Here is a 16,776-nt window from a genome sequence, read left to right as displayed (position 1 = left end):
TATTCTTTGTCCCTTACATTTTTCACAATTGTGAATATTTCACATCCACAAGGTGGAGACAGTGAGTACCCGCGAAGCCGCCAAGTTAAGGTAGTGCAGAAGCTGCCGGCGCCGCGGCTCACTAGGCTAATCCTCCACCTAGCGGCGCCGGCACACCGGGTTCTAGTCCCGGTCGGGGCGCCGGATTCTGTCCCGGTTGCCCCTCTTCCAGGCCAGCTCTCTGCTGTGGCCAGGGAGTGCAGTGGAGGATGGCCCAAGTGCTTCGGCCCTGCACCCCATGGGAGACTAGGAGAAGCACCTGGCTCCTGGCTTCGGATCAGCGTGGTGCGCTGGCCGCAGCGTGCTGGCCGTGGCGGCCATTGGAGGGTGAACCAACGGCAAAGGAAGACCTTTCTCTCTGTCTCTCTCTCTCACTGTCCACTCTGTCAAAAAAAAAAAAAAAAAAAAAAAAAAAAAAAAGGTAGTGCAGAAGCAAACAGCTCTGGAACAACTCACGGCACCCCCCTCTGAGGCCCTGGCTGCTGCTCCAGAGGCAGCCACCCTGTGTCGGCGAGTGTGTCCAGGTGCCCTGGTTGACTTTGCCTGTTCTTGGGTTTCTATGAACAACTCCTGCCACGTGTTATTCTGAGTGATCGCTGTCCGCCTGGCGAGGTGCCCTTGAGAGTCACCCGTGGTTATCATTATCATCACTGTCAAGGGTCCACTCTGCTCGTTGTCCTGCCCAGGCCAGCGTGTCCAGGGCATGGGGTGCCAGGCTGTGGGGGTGTCTCCACCAGTGTACTGCCAGGAGCTGCCGAGGGCTCCTGGCCAGTGCCGCTGCCAGCCGCCAGGATTTCTGGACTTGGTAGCTTTGGGCAACAGTGCTGGGTAGAGAGCGCCTGTCACGCTTGCTTTCGTTTGCCTTTTGGGGACTGCTCTGAGGAAGCCTGGGGTTGAACCCTCTCCCTTTCCCGAGGGAGCCGTATTTTCCCTCTGGGTCTCAGGGTTCTCTGTGGGGCCGGCCGCGATCCTTTGCTGTGTGCAGTGATATGCGGCTTCAGGCTTCCTGCTCTGCTTCCCGGGCCGGGCCGCGGTTCCTGCTTGCAAAGGAGCGAAGCGCATCCGTCTCTCCCTCTGTGCCTGTGCCTCGCCTCAGAAACATTCCCTTGCTCTGATCTCAAGTGTAGGGAGCAACTTGGACTAGACTGTTACTGAAATTAAGACTTATTCTAAGCATCTGCGCTCCCACAATATGGCGCTGAGAAGGGAGGAAACAGCTTCTACACAGCTGCCTCCAGTTCAACCAATAAACAGCAGGACCTGCTCCTGATTGGAGGAGAGCAGCGTACTCGGCGTGTGGGTAGCAGAGTTGGGATTGGTGGAAGAGGACTATAAAGGAGGAGAGAGACAACATGCACCAGGAACATCTATCTGAAGGAACACCTGTGCAGCCCCCGAGAGAGCCGGCCGGCGGTGTGCCGCTCCCCTGCGGAAGTGGGGAAAGTGGCCAGGGGGAACTGCCCTTCCACGGAGGTGGAAGGGTCGGTAGCCAACCCGGGAAGAACCAGCAGCAAAGCCGGGGAGGGCCGAGCAGACAAAAGAACAGCGCAGGGTCCTGTGTTGTTCCTCCACGAAGAGGGGGAGCGACATAATGGTGCCGTGACTCGGATAGGAAGCCTAGGCAGGGCTTAGTGTCGTTCCTCCATGAAGAGGGGGAGCGACACTCAAGATTCTCTCGATGTTGCCTAAAAGTTTTCTATTTTGCTTTCTTGGGTGTTAATGCAGATACTATGAATTTTCGTGTATAATGGTATCCAATTATGTGTTTTTTTCCCTCGTGTGACCCGGGTTGGCCCCAGGTCCCCTGTGGAAAGTCTGAGCTTCCTGCTGCTCCGCCACCCCGTCCCCATCCCCCGCCTGCTGCTCCACCGCCCCGTCCCCATCCCCCGCCTGCTCCACCACCCCGTCCCCATCCCCCGCCTGCTGCTCCACCCCGTCCCCCTCCCCCGCCTGCTCCACCACCCCGTCCCCCTCCCCCGCCTGCTCCACCGCCCCGTCCCCATCCCCCGCCTGCTGCTCCACCACCCCGTCCCCATCCCCCGCCTGCTGCTCCACCACCCCGTCCCCATCCCCCGCCTGCTGCTCCACCACCCCGTCCCCATCCCCCGCCTGCTGCTCCACCACCCCGTCCCCATCCCCCGCCTGCTCCACCCCGTCCCCATCCCCCGCCTGCTGCTCCACCCCGTCCCCATCCCCCGCCTGCTCCACCGCCCCGTCCCCTGTCGAGAGCCTCGTCTGCAGCCCTCTTGCAACCTTGGTGAGCTTCACCTTGGCTTCCTGGACAGGGCAGCTGTGTCCTCTCACCTTCTCCAGCTCCTGGGGCTTCTGTTCCCAGCCATCTGCTGAGAAGAGAGAATTAGAATTTGTTCTTTTTTTTTTTTTTTAATTTACTTATTTATTTGCAAGTCAGAATTACACAGAGAGAGGAGAGGCAGAGAGAGAGAGAGAGAGAGGTCTTCCATCCTCTGGTTCACGGAAGTGGAGCAGCTGGGTCTTGAACCGGCGCCCATATGGGATGCTGGCGCTTTAGGCCAAGGCATTAACCCTCTGTGCCATAGCACCGGCCCCAAGAGAATTGGTTCTTGAAGTTTCTGTCATACACACCCATGGCACAGTGTGGCACGCGACCTTGATTGAGTTAGCCCTTGGATCCACTTTGGGGGATGAGGGTGGGAAGGAAAACCAGGGCCTGCACCACGCTCGACACCCTGGCAGCACGCATGCCACAAGCACGGGCTGCTGTGTGGTTTTGGGAGTTTTCCGACCGGGGTCTGCATGTGTGCCGTGTGCAGCTGCAGCCACGCGGTCAGAGGGGTCCTGGTGGTTGTGGGTGAGTCCTGCTCCTGCTGCTGCCTTTCTCTGGAAGGGTCTGTGCAGGGCTCCCAGGCTGGGGGGGGGGGGGTGCCGTAGAGCTCCCTCTGGCTCCCAGGCTGGGGGGGGGGGTGCCGTGGAGCTCCCTCTGGCTCCTGGGGCTGCACTGAGAAGTTGCCTGCTGGTCTTGCTGCTTCTAAGGGATTTCCTTGTCTTGATTCTGGGCCTGGAGCTGGATATGGAGTCCTTCTTTTTTTTTTTTAAAGATTTATTTATTTATTTATTTGAAAGGCAGAGTTACAGAGGCAGAGGCACAGAGAGAGAAAGAGAGAGAGAGAGAGGTCTTCCATCTATGGGTTCACTCGCCAAATGGCCATTCCCCAAACGGCCAGGGCTGAGCTGATCTGAAGCCAGGAGCCCAGAGCTTTTTCCGGGTCTCCTACATGGGTGCAGGGACCCAAGGACTTAGGTCATCTTCTACTGCTTTCCCAGGCCATTAGCAGAGAGCTGGATCAAAAGTGGAGCAGGGGCCGGCGCTGTGGCGTAGCAGGTAAAGCCGCCGTCTGCAGTGCCAGCATCTCATATGGGCATTGGTTCAAGTACCGCCTGCTCCATTTCCAATCCAGCTCTCTGCTGTGGCCTGGGAAAGCAGTAGAAGATGGCCCAAGTCCTTGGGCCCCTGCACCCACTTGGGAGACCCAGAAGAAGCTCCTGGCTCCTGGCTTTGGATCAGTGCAGCTCCCGCTGTTTCAGCCAATTGGGGAGTGAACCCGCGGATGAAAGACCCCTCTTTCTCTCTCCCTCTCCTCTTTCTATATGACTCTTTCAAATAAATAAATAAATCTTTGGAAAAAATGTCCTTAAAAAAAAAAAAAAGAAGTGGAGCAGCCACAACTCGAACCAACGCACATATAGGATGCCAACACTGCAGGGCGGTGGCTTTACCTGTGCCACAGTGCAGGCCCCCCTTTTCACTTTTCTTTTTTCTTTTTTTTTTTTGACAGGCAGAGTGGACAGTGAGAGAGAGAGACAGAGAGAAAGGTCTTCCTTTTGCCGTTGGTTCACCCTCCAATGGCTGCCGCGGCCGGCGTGCTGCGGCCGGCGCATCGCGCTGATCCAATGGCAGGAGCCAGGAGCCAGGTGTTTTCCTGGTCTCCCATGGGGTGCAGGGCCCAAGCACCTGGGCCATCCTCCACTGCACTCCCTGGCCACAGCAGAGAGCTGGCCTGGAAGAGGGGCAACCGGGACAGAATCCGGCGCCCCAACCGGGACTAGAACCCGATGTGCCGGCGCCGCTAGGCGGAGGATTAGCCTAGTGAGCCGCGGTGCCGGCCTCTTTTCACTTTCTTGCACAGTCGTTAGGCATCCTCAGACTGTGCCGCTGAATCCCTTTTGAAAAACTGGCAGCATCTCTGTGAAGCGCTGCCTGTTTCCTCTCCCCTTCTGAGACTCAGATGAATGTCCCCATTTCTCCAACTCTCACCCTTTCTTCTGTGTTTTCATTAACAAAATCCCTATATTTGAATGTAGATATTTTCATTTGGATTCACTAATTCTCATTTTATAGCATCTGATGTGATGTTAAACTTATGCACTGAGTTCTTTTTATTAAATGTGTATTTATTTACTTGAAAGGCAAGAGACAGAGAGAGTAATCTCCCATCTTGTGTTTTTTTCCCCAAATGCCCACAGCAGCTGGACTGGGCGAGGTGGAAATCAGGAGCCTCATCTGCTGCCCCCCAGAGTGGACGCTGGCTGTCTTGTGCTTGCCTTAGTCCCTGCAGCTCTCACTCGCAGTCTTGCCCCTGCTGGGCCTTGATATCTTGATGCCGTTTACTACTGGTCAGTGCCCCCATGCTTGTCTGAGACGTCACAGGCTCAAGAAGATGTTGTCCTCTCCAGAAACCATCTCTGCTTTTTTTTTTTTTTTAAAGATTTATTTAATTTTGTAAAGATTTATTTATTTATTTGAAAGAGTTAGAAGAGAGAGAGACAGAGAGAGATCTCCCATCCACTGGTTCACTGCCCAAATGGCCGCAACGGCCAAGGCTGGGTCTCCCGTCTTTCTTTGCTTTCCAAAGTCGTTAGCAGGGAGCTGGGTTGGAAGTGGAATGGCCAAGACTCAGGACTTGGACCGGTGCCCATATAGGATGCCAGCATCACAGGCAAGGGTCTAACCGGTTACACCACAGTGCGGCCCTGGTGTCTGCTTTTGCCAAGATCCCAGCACTGCCTGCAGTCCAGGACACCATATCCATGCCCCTGCCGGCATCTGAGATCCTCTACCCAGGATCCGGGATTGAGGCTCTCTGGGTCACCCGGAAGTCATGAATGTGGGCTTCTGAATTCCTTCATTAGACTTAAAATGTTGGAGGTTGTATTTAATCTAGCAATAACATTTTCGGGATATTTTATTATGCTATTTTCTCTATTTCATTTTGATATTTTTATTATTTTTCTTATATTTGGTCATCAGTTTATCTAGATTTTTAGATTTTCTTACTCATTATGGACAGCTCCAAGCATGATAAAAGTGGCAGGGATGGCCCCGTGTGGTGACCCTTGCCTGGCTCACCTTTGTACAACCAGTCCTTCCCCCCAACCCCCAGTTATTTTCTGCCTGAAAATTTTCACCGTGTCCTTTCACACGTTGCTCTTTTATTCAGGGCCATGTTCTTATTGCTCTCATAAGAGCAATGTTAAGGCCACCACTGCTGCCTCATGCACTCTGTTCACAGCTCCTTTCCTGCACCGATCAGTGTCTCTGTAGGGTCCATACCTGCAGCTGGCTGATGTGTTTCTAAAAATTTCTTTCTTTTTTAAAAATTATTATTTTTTAAAGATTTATTTATTTGAAAGGTAGAGTTATAGACAGAGAGAGAGAGAGAGAGAGGTCTTCCTTCCATTGGTTCACCCCTGAAGTGGCCACTACGGCCAGCGCTGTGCCGACCCGAAGCCAGGAGCCAGGTGCCTCCTCCTGGTCTCCCATGTGGGTGCAGGGGCCCAAGCACTTGGGCCATCCTCCACTGCACTCCTGGGCCACAGCAGAGAGCTGGACTGGAAGAGGAGCAACCGGGATTAGAACCTGGTGCCCATCTGGGATGCCGGTGCTGCAGGCAGAGGATTAACCAAGTGAGCCACGGCGCCGGGCCCTTAAATTATTATTTTATTTGAAAGGCAAAGTGACACAGAGAGAGGGAGACACAGATCTTCTGTCTGCTGGTTCACTTCCCAAATGGTTGTAATGGCCAGGGCTGGGCCAGGCTGAGGCCAGTAGCCAGGAGCTGCTTCTGGTCTCCTATGTGGGTGCAGGGACCCAAGCACTTGGGCCATCTTCTATTCCTATCCCAGGCACATTAGCAGAGAGCTGGATTGGCAATGGAGTAGCCAGAAATCGAACTGGTGCCTATATGGGATGCCGGCGCTACAGGCCAGTCCTGTAACGGGCCATTTTTTAATTAATTAATTAATTTAGTTATTTGAGAGACAGAGATAGGCAGATAGACAGAGATCTCTCCCATCTATTGGTTCATTCCCCAAATGTCTGGAGCCAGGAACTTTATCCATGTCTCCCACGCACTTGAGCCATCGGTGATCACTGTTTCCCAGGGTGGGCATTAGCCAGGATGCTGAGGACAGGAACATAGGAGCCAAGACCCCAGCCAGGCACTCTGATATGGGACCATGAGTATCTTGATCTGCAGTCAAACACTCTGCCCCTAGCTGTTCCACGGGTATCTTAATTGCTAGGCCAGTTACCTGCTTTGGACAAGGCTTTTTTTTTTTTTTTTTAAGATTTATTTTATTTGGGGCCATTGCTGTGGCCCAGTAGGTTAATGCCCTGGCCTGAAGCACCGGAATCCCACGTGGGCGCCAGTTCGAGACCCGGCTGCTCCGCTTCCAATCCAGCTCTCTGCTGTGGCCTGGGAAGGCAGTAAAAATGGCCCAAATCCTCGGGCCCCTGCATCAGCATGGGGGACCCAGAGGAGGCTCCTGGCTTCTGGCTTCCGATAGGTGCAGCTCCGGCCGTTGTGGCCAGCTGGGGAGTGAACCAGTAGAATGGAAGACCTCTCTCTCTCTCACTCTCTGCCTCTCCTCTCTCTGTGTAATTCTGACTTTCAAATAAATAAATATTAAAAAGAAAAGAAAAGAAAAAAAAGAAAAGTATTAAGAGAGGTAGAGGCCAGTGCCACGGCTCACTTGGCTAATCCTCTGCCTATGGCGCTGGCACCCCAGGTTCTAGTCCCAGTTGGGGCGCCGGATTCTGTCCCGGTTGCTCCTCTTCCAGTCCAGCTCTCTGCTGTGGCCCGGGAGTGCAGTGGAGGATGGCCCAAGTGCCTGGGCCCTGCACCCATACAGGAGACCTGGAGGAAGTATCCGGCTCCTGGCTTCAGATCAGCACAGTGCGCCGGCCGCAGCACGCTGGCTGCAACAGCCATTTGGGGGGTGAACCAACGGAAAAGGAAGACCTTTCTCTCTCTCTCTCTCTCTCTCTCTCTTTCTCTCTCTCTCTAACTCTTCCTGTCAAACAAACAAACAAAACAAACAAACAAAAAACAAAGAGAGATAGAGCCAGAAAGGGAGAGAGGTCTTCCATTCCACTGGTTCACTCTCCAAATGACTGCAACAGCCAGAGATGAGCTGATCCAAAGCCAGGAGCCAGGAGATTCCTCCAGGTCTCCCACGTGGGTGCAGGGGCCCAAGGACTTGGGCCATCTTCTACTGTTTTCCTAGGTCATAGCAGAGAGCTGGATCAGAAGAGGAGTAGCTGGGACTCGAACCGTTGCCCATATAGGATGCTGGTGCTGCAGGCTCGGGCTTTAACCCGCTGTTCCACAGCACCGTCCCCTGGCCATGGCTGTTTTTAAACATGACATTATCAGTTCTAACAGTCTGACAGTAATCCGGAGTGTCTCCTGCTGCTTTTTGGTACCCAGGTTTCTCGCAGCCCCACTGAGATCATGATTGTGAGGGGCATGTGTTTCTCCTGGGCGCCCCTTTAGGGCTCCTCTCCTCCTCTCCCCCCATAGGTGTTTTCCTCGCGGCTTCTTGTTTTAGGGATGCCAAGGTCAGTGGTGGCTTCTGGGGAGGGAAGTTGGCTGCTATGAGTCTTTGCTGCCCCCTGCAGCGTGCCGGGTGGACCTGGGCCGGGTCAGGTTCCTCCCCTCCATGCCCCTCCCTGGCCCCAGCCTTGCTGTGCTGCCTGCCAGGCAGTGTAAGTGTGTGGTGCGTCACAGCCTTTGATGCCTTCCTGAGGCCCCTTTGCCGTCAGCACTGGGGGGGTTTGAATCAATGACGTGGTTTCTCTTCATCTTCCCAGGATGACCAATGAGTTTTCCATTTCTTTTTGCTCTACTTTCACTGTGACCTCTAGTTAAACATTCTGATGTTTCAGACCTTTGAAGGGATTATCCTACAGGCCGTGTTTTCCTCTGGGGCTCCTTGCGTTTCTCTGGTTGGTGCTCATTGGAAGACTTCCCGTTGTCTGCTGGAGCATCTTGGGTGTTCAGCTGAACCTGCCCTGGCTGCATTGCGTGTAGGAAGGGGTTTTTACAGGAGTATGGACAAGGTATCCCAGTTGGTTCTCTTGCTTGCTATGCCAGTGCCACACATTAAAACCAGCATCCATTCTCCCTGAAATGCAGCCTGTCTCCTCAAAAAATGACAAAAATATTGAGCTCACTTCTGTATTTTCCGTTACGTTCTACACATCTTGTCTGTCCCTGTGCTGGGACTACCCCGAGAGTTCTGATGTCCATCGAGTCCAGGACTGGACGGCAGTGCTCAGGGCAGCTCTCAGAGCAGAGCCTCGACCCCCAGTTGTGTGTGGCTCTTGGCCCAGGTTCCATCCCTTTTGCCTTCACTTAAGTGTCTCTTCCTGAAGCTTGCTCTGTGTTCTAGGACGCCTCCCTGCTGGATGGCCGGGTGACACTTCTCCATGTGCCTGCAGGCACCGTGGTGTCGAGACAAGGGGACCAGGTAAGTGGAAGGCCTTGGTCCTCAGGGAGTGGCCCCTGGGATTGTCCAGTGTTGTAGCCCAGTGCTGAGAGGAGCCCCAGAGGATGGCAGCTTCACTAGGGCTCAACCTGGACTTGCACTAGACACAGTGGACGGTGCAGCATCCCTCCAGACACAGCCTGCCCTAGGGCAGCCCACAGCCCCAGCAGCTTCAGCCACACCACCTTGGTGCCTGAAGCCTCGGCCCTCTGCTCTCTGAGATTCGGGCAGGATGAGCAGATTTGGGAAGAGGTCCCATGGTGGGTCCAAGTCAGGATCAGCCCCAGACTGGTTCCTGGGGTGTATTTGCAGGTGTTGGACAGGAATGTGAGCGATGTGTGCAGGGTACCGAGGGTATGGAAAGGGTCAGGGGTTGGTCTGCGGTTGAGGCAGGGAGACCCTCAGAGGCCTGGTCCAGATGTGGTGTGTAGAAGAGAGTTTGTTTTGTCTTCTGTGAGACTCTCGGGCTGACGGTGTCTGTGTGGAACAGTTAAGCATGGGAAGGGGAGGTGGGTGCATCTGTAAAAACAAGTTCTGGGGTGGATGATGATGCAGTCAGAACACAGATACTGCTGGGCATTCCTGGTGAGAGCTTGTGCCCAGGGCTGGCCGTGTCAGCGGACTGTACAGAGAGACAGCGACAGCTGCGTGGGGCCCAGTGCTGGCCACACGCTGGGGCTCAGGGACCGAGCCTGGGCCCTGGGTCCATGATGTCTCAGGCCACCCCTGCCCAGCTCTGGCCATCCCGGGCATTCTCCACAAGGCTCTGGGTCACCCCGCCACCCCTGAGCCATTGCCCTTGGCTTTGTTAGGATGTCAACATCCTCTTTGTGGTCTCGGGCCTGCTGCACGTGTACCAGCGGAAGATTGACAGCGAGGAGGACACCTGCCTGTTCCTCACACACCCCGGGGAGATGGTGGGTCAGCTGGCCGTGCTCACAGGCGAGCCCCTCATGTTCACCATCAGGGCCAACAGGGACTGCAGCTTCCTGTCCATCTCTAAGGCCCACTTCTATGAGTGAGTTCTACAAGGGGCTGGGCCGTGGGCATGCCCCTCCCCCCACTTCCCTCCTGGGGTCCTCCTGCCACTGCCCACGTCTGCCCTGAGGACTCTCATGTGCCATGGTTAGTCCCTGCTGCCTCTCGCTGGCTGCACGCTTGTGTGTACGCTGTCAGCCAGTGGCGCCTCGTCTGGCCCGAGGACGTGTGGCACGTGCTGCCTTCTCCACGGGCACGTGGCACTGACCCAGCTTGTCTGCATCCTGCGGGTCAGTTCTGTGCCGTCAGAGTTTGTTGCAGTGTGGAGCCTGTGTTGGTGCTGTGGGGTTGCCCTGCCTCTTTGGCCTGGCCCACAGCAGATCCAGGGGAGGAAGGCAAAGCCAGTGGGTGGAAGCGGCTCCGCCTGGGGTGCACAGGCCCTGCTGGCTCACTTTGTGCTTAGGGCAGTCAGCGCCATCTTCAGGCACTGGGCTGGAAACCCTTTGTCAACCTGAACCCAGAGTCTGCTCCTCCAGGCCCAGAGATGTTCCCAGCCTGCCTGGGGGCCCCTGGACCAGCTCCCTTGCTGGCCCTGAGGTCAGGAATGCTGGTGTCAGGCCCCTCGTCCCTGGAGGTCCCTGGGCACCACATGAAGACGACCTCACGTTCTGCCATTGAGGCTTCTGATGTGCTGGGGTCCAGAATCTCCTTGCAGCCTAAAGTTCAGTTCAGGAAACCCCTACCCTCGTAGCCACTGGCTCAGCCGGCGGCCCCCTGTGTGTGTCTAGAGTTCCTCTCCCTCACCCAGGCCAGATCCTGCAGAGGCCCAGAGCTCTTGTGTCTTAGGGTCAAGGAGATGAGGAGGGGAGGTCAGGGGCCCAAGGTCAGTGGGGGAAGCTCAGCAAGCATCTCAGAGCAGTGGCCCCAGCTGTCAAGGAGGTGGTGGTCTCAGCCCAGCCAGGCAGCCCCACCCTCAGCTCTGCCGCGGCCTGGGTCTCAGGAGCCGGGCCTCAGTGTGCTGGGGAGGACCTGCAGAGGTCCATCTTCCGGGACTGGCCAGGTGACTGTGGTCCAGTACGCTGATACTGTGTCCTCTGCTGTCCAGTGTGCTGTGTCTTGGGCCATCACCTTGCGTTACAGAAGGGAATGGAGGCTTAGGGAGGCCGCAGGACAGGGCTGCGTGGATCTGCCTGTCGCTGAGATGCACAGGTGCTCCCGACCCTCCACCCCGCAGTCCCACACTTGCCTGTCTGTCCAGGAGAGGCCCAGTACCCACAGACACACTGTCCAGGATCTGTCTCGTGCAACTGCCCGTGGCTGCTCAGCCTGGATGAGGCTGTATTCCCTGCACATGTACCCGTCTGTGTCGTGTGTGTGTGTGTGTGTGCGCACGCGCATGTGTCCATGTGTGGCCTTGTCTGTGCTAGGTGTGAGGGCCCCTGATTCAGGCAGTCCCCAGCCTACAGACACGACCCAGATGGTTTCCTGGGGACCTCAGCATGCAGGGCTGTGAGTTCCAGATCGTCCTCTCTGGGGCCCTTGTCAGCCAGCTGCTGCCTTTCCGTCTCCTCACAGTGTCAGAGGGCCCCACCTCTGGTGTGCAGTAAATGACTGAATATTACTGCATTTGCTGCATCAGATAGGAGTAAACGACTGCATGTTCGTTCTTTCTGCCTGATGCTGGGCCCCTGGACCTCGGGATGCCCCTGCTGCTGCTCGTCCACACAGGCCACCAGGGAGATGGTGGTGTCCCTGGGTCAGAGCCCTCAGCTCCTCTTCCCCCTCCCTACCCAGGCTCCAGGATCCCTGTGGTCTGGCTGGGCACTGTCTCCAGAGTGGGGTGTGCAGTTCCACAGCCAGGACCCAGGCCTTGGGCATAGCTCGGGCTCAAGGGCACTCATGAGTGGATGATGCTGGGGGGCTGCCCCAGCCTCCCAAGCACTGGCCGCTGGGCATGTGGCAGGCAGTGCTGTGGCACCAAAGAGCAGGCAGCTGACGGGCATCTTGCTCTGTTCCAGCCCTTGGCCAGTGGTCCCGCCCCAAGTGGGCAGGTGGCCCCTGGTCGAAGGTAGGGGCTGCGGGCCTCACACCTGCCTTTCAGAGCCGTGACCCTGAGGAAGGAGCAGAGTGTTGGGGTGCCGGGTAGCACAGGGAGCTAGAGTGGGGGCCAGGGCTGACTGGGCTGCCCTGGCAGAATCATGCGGAGGCAGCCGACTGTCGTCCTGAGCGTCGCGCACACCGTCGTGAGGAGGATGTCACCCTTTGTGCGGCAGATCGACTTCGCTCTGGACTGGGTGGAGGTGGAGGCCGGCCGTGCGGTGTACAGGTGAGACCCGCAGGCTTCTGCCTCTCCTTCCTGACATCCGTGCAGCTGGTGGGCAGAGCTGATCCCTGTGGAGGTCACTGGGGGGTGCACTTCCTCGGCCCACCCCCAGGAGGAGGCCCCCTGGGAAGAGCGCTCAGGGCCGTCCTCCCGGGCACATTTCTGTAGGGTGTCTTCCCATGTCCAGACACAGAAACCCACCCCATCCCTGAAAATGACCAGTGGGGCCTCACTGACAAGAGCGCTTGTTTGAGCTGCTCCTGCGCTGAGCACTGAGGGAGTGTCGCACCTGAGACGGGCTGCTCCGAGCTCCGTCACCGACCAGGCTCACTCAGCCCACTGGCGGGCCTGGAGACAGCCGGCAGTTCCCATGGTGCTGAAAATTAAAACTAAAATTCTGTAGTTACGTCTTATTATTTTTTTCCTCCAGGCAGAGTTAGACAGTAAGAGAGAGAGACACAGAGAGAGTTATAGACAGTGAGAGAGAGAGAGAGAGAAAGGTCTTCCTTCCGTTGGTTCACTCCCCTAATGGCCACTACGGCCGGCACACTGCACCGATCCGAAGCCAGGAGCCGGGTACTTCCTCCTGGTCTCCCATGCGGGTGCAGGGACTCAAGCACTTGGGCCATCCTCTGCTGCCCTCCCAGGCCACGGCAGAGAGCTGGACTGGAAGAGGAGCAACCAGGACTAGTACCCGGCACCCCAACCGAGACTAGAACCCGGGATGCCGGCACCGAAGGCAGAGGATTAGCCTAGTGAGCCACGGTGCTGGCCTATAGTTACTTCTTTGAAACTGACGATAAACCCATACATGTTAACGTATTTATTTTTGTGAAGAACAACTACATTTTTCCAAACTTTTAACTGAGAAGACTGCATGTTTATATTTCTGTGTACTCTGAGGTTCCCCGGGTGTCGGGGATGGGGGCTGGGGCTGGGGGGGTGCTGGTGAGTTGCGGGCTCCAAGCCTCTGTCTCCACAGGCAGGGTGACAAGTCTGACTGCACATACATCGTCCTCAGCGGCCGGCTACGCTCTGTGGTCCGGAAGGAAGATGGAAAAAAGCGCCTGGTCGGGGAGTACGGCCGCGGAGACCTTGTTGGAGTGGTGGGTATTGGAGTCTGCTGCCCTGCCCCCACTCCTGTCTTGCTGTCTGCCACTGCCTGGCAGGTTGCCTGGGTGTGGGGAGTACAGCAGTACAATGACCTGTAGGGAGCTGGTCTCTGAACCCTGAGGCTCTGCCCTCTGGGAGTCCATAAGGGCTGGGCTGCGGGAGCCTTCCAGGAAGCTGGGGACAGGGGGAGCTGTCCTTGGTTTTCTGGGCACACAGCTCACTTGCTCCCAGCTAGTCTGTGGCCCTGGTAGATGGATAGCAACAGGGAAGGCAACTGGCTGTGCGTCCGGGCCTCCGGAGCCGCCTCGCACAGCAGGCAGCTACGTCCAGGCACAGGCAGGTCCCTCCATCATAGCTGCAGCTGGCTGGCCCTGAGATGCTGCCGTGGGGAGCTCGTGTGTCTGCAGGAAGAATAGTTTTAAGATAATGTTTCCTGGAGCTTGGAGTTCTGTTGATTTGTTTTAAACCAGAGTTTGGGGAAGCCCAGGGGCTCTCGGCCTCCAGGCCTGTCTTCAGGACAGCGTCTCTGAGGCTGCAGCACCTGGTAGTGTGTGCCCAGGGCTCCTTCCTCATGTGCGGCCCTTGGGACCCATGAGGGCTCTGTCACCACATCTGCCCTTGCCTCCACGTGCTCCCTAGGCAAGGCTCTGAGGCCTCAGAACCTCAGACTCGACCAAGACCCAGGTGGCCCCGCCTTCTGTGGACCACGCAGTGTGCACTGCAGCCTCTTGGCTGAAAGTGTGCACAACCAGCAAGATGCCTGCACGATGCCTTGGGTAACACGCCAGACGTGGGCCGCATCGGTGGGCCCGGGTCCACGCTTCTCCAGAGGCACGTGCTCCTGCAGGACGTCCAGATGGCCCTGTGCCGGCCGGAGTGGGGGCCAGAGCCCGACCCTGAGACCCACCTGGGCTGCTGGCATGCTCAGTGGTCCTGCCAGCCCGAGCACTCACTGGATTCCGCCCGCACAGAGCAGAGGATTTGGCAGTCATTTTGCCCCCGCCCTTGCTTCCTAAGCTCTACAGCTGTGTGTGGCTCTCCTGCAGGCTGCTGTCTGCTGGACCACTGCGCCCCAGGTGTGGCCGCCCTGCCCCTCCTGGGCAGTGCAGCCCCAGTGCCCACTTCCTCTTCCTCAGGTGGAGGCGCTGACCCACCAGGTCAGGGCAACCACAGTACACGCTGTACGGGACTCAGAACTGGCCAAGCTGCCTGCAGGAGCCCTGACATCCATCAAGCGCAGGTACCCACAGGTAAGAGTGGGGCCAGGTTCTTGTTCTGAACTGTGCCTTGAAGTCAGGTGGCGCATTGGTCAAAGTGCAGATGTGACCGACTGGGGTGAGCAGGTTGGGTGGTTTGGAGGAAGTGACACTTGAACACGTGGCTCTGAGTGCATGGGGCTTTCCCACGTGCTCATCTCAGGGCAGGTGGGACGGGTGAGCAGTCCAGGCAGCGAAGCTTGGGGCGTCCAGACGCTCCCAGGGCTGTTATACGTGCTGCTTCTGGTGTTGTTCTGTGGCTAGTGCCATGGTGCAGCTCCGAAAGTGACAGAGTCTGCCCTCAGAGAGCTGGAGGTCTGGTCAAGGCTGCCCAGCAGCGAGGAGCCAGAGGAGCTGCCGGGCAGGTCTGTTTGATCTTTAATCGCATAACGTAAATTGTCCGTTCTGGGACAAATGGAGAGATAGGGGATGAGCGGCCCCCACATTCCCAGGGCCTCGCCCAGACCATCCCCACCACCTGCCCAGACCTCACCTCCAGGGATCACCACGTGGTCCTTGCCCACCCTCCCCTCAGCTGGCCTGTGTCACAGTGGCGACCATGTTGACGTTGCTGTCCTACGAGTGCGGACGTGTGGAATGTGGCCTGAGGGGCTGCAGCAGCTGCTGCCCTTCCTTGATTTGCTTGGTTCTGGCCTTGTTCTCTGTGTGGGGAGTCACCAGGCCAGGACAGCAGGGCCCTTGTTGGAGGATCCCGGCGGCACCTCAGAGGCAGCAGGTTCTAGGGGCGGTGTGCTGACGCCCGTCTTGCTGCACTGACAGCCCTCAAGGGCCTGCCGCACACGGTGCAGGTGAACATCGGTCAGCTGTGGGGGCTGCTGCAGTCTGTGCCCTGTGGATGGCATCAATAGTGGCCCTGTGACCCCCTTCACAGCCCCCCATGTGGCTCGTGCTGGCACCACTGGGCACGTGTGCAGCTTTCCTAGGTGGTGAGCTGCTGCTGGCCGGGAGACAGCACCTGTTGGCAGTGGCCTGAGGCTGAGTGCCAGGACGGTGTGCCCTGTGCTTGCCCCAGAACCCTTGGTCACTCTTGGTGGACTTGTTGGCTGTCCTGGCCCCCAGTCAGCCCTCTGCCCTGTCTTCTTTACACTTCTGTCTTGCATCCCATCTGAATAAGATCATGCAGAAAGCAGTGTTTTCCGTGTCCCAGAGGCCCTGCAAGTGCTGTGGCCAGAGTCCGGGTCCACCGCACGGTGCAGGTCGTGGGCCATCAGCCTGGTGGATGTTTGAGCTGCTTCCAGCTGGGGGCAGCTGAACATATTCTTGCACAAATGTCTTTTTTTAATATTGATTTTCTTTTTTATTTATTTATTTGAAAGTCACAGTTACACAGAGGAAGAAGGAGAAGCAGAAAGAGAGAGAGAGGCCTTCCATCCTCTGGTTCACCCCCAACATGGCTGCAATGGCCAGAGCTGTGCAGATCCGAAGCCAGGAGCCAGGAGATTCTTCCAGGTCTCCCGCGCGGGTGCAGGGGCTCAAGGACTTGGGCCATCTTCCTGTGCTTTCCCAGGCCACAGCAGAGAGCTGGATGGGAAGTGGAGCAGCCGGGACTTGAATGGCGCCCACATGGGATGCCGGCACTGCAGGCGGCAGCCTTTCCAGCCACACCACAGTGCCGGCCCCAGCACAGATATCTCTACTGGACAATTTTGTCATTTCTCTTGCCAAACACTCAAGACTGGAATTGCTGGGTCATGAAGTGGGTGAGCAGTGGTTAAGACTCTCCTCAGGGTGTCCGCATCCCATGTCAGAGTGTCTGGCTTTGAGTGCAGCTTTGCCCCCAATTCCAGGCTTCCGGCTGGTGCATCCTGGGAGGCAGCAGTGATGGCGTGGGTTCCAGGATGGAGTTCCGGGCTCCTGGCTTTGGCCTGGCCTGGCCTGGCCTTGGCTGTTGTGGGCATTTGAGGAGTGCGTCAATGGATCAGAGCTGTTTCTCTCTGTGTGTCCCTTTCAAGTAAATCAAACAAGAACGTGGCAGACAGCTCTTCAGAGTGCTGCATGAGTTCAGGTGCTTGGCGTCACCGCCACTCTTAGTGGTGCCAGTCCCTGTCGGTGTCAGCCATCATCTCGGGTAGGGAACGGTATCTCATTGTGGTTTGGATTCCATAGTTCTGAGGCTGAAAGCAGAGGGTCAGAGGGAGGAGGAGGAGGGGCACCCCTTCCAGGGCTCATCAAGATGACCCTCAGTGGGCTCAGCTGTCCCAGGAAGCTTGGTTTCTGGAGCAACGCATGCCTCCTTTC

The 16,776-nt window shown here is 56.9% G+C and overlaps 1 protein-coding gene across 6 annotated transcripts in view; it reads left to right on the top strand.

The window, feature by feature from the left end:
- PNPLA7 (patatin like phospholipase domain containing 7) overlaps positions 1–16,776 on the top strand; it is an 84,205-nt gene that overhangs the window by 32,809 nt on the left and 34,620 nt on the right. For all 6 annotated transcript variants that reach the window (XR_007916455.2, XM_051838879.2, XM_051838876.2 and 3 more), the window contains 5 exons: positions 8,752–8,829; positions 9,660–9,865; positions 12,020–12,151; positions 13,131–13,254; positions 14,398–14,511. Coding sequence is in view for 5 of the 6 variants with exons in the window: in XM_051838879.2 (XP_051694839.2) it covers positions 8,752–8,829; positions 9,660–9,865; positions 12,020–12,151; positions 13,131–13,254; positions 14,398–14,511 (654 nt within the window). In the remaining variant the exon portion in view is untranslated. The remainder of the gene's footprint in view (positions 1–8,751; positions 8,830–9,659; positions 9,866–12,019; positions 12,152–13,130; positions 13,255–14,397; positions 14,512–16,776) is intronic.

This window comes from Oryctolagus cuniculus, chromosome 1 (assembly GCF_964237555.1).
Source record: "Oryctolagus cuniculus chromosome 1, mOryCun1.1, whole genome shotgun sequence".
NCBI lineage: Eukaryota > Metazoa > Chordata > Mammalia > Lagomorpha > Leporidae > Oryctolagus > Oryctolagus cuniculus.
The sequence above is the reverse complement of the archived record's forward strand: the minus strand, read 5'-3'. Positions and strand labels throughout refer to the sequence as shown.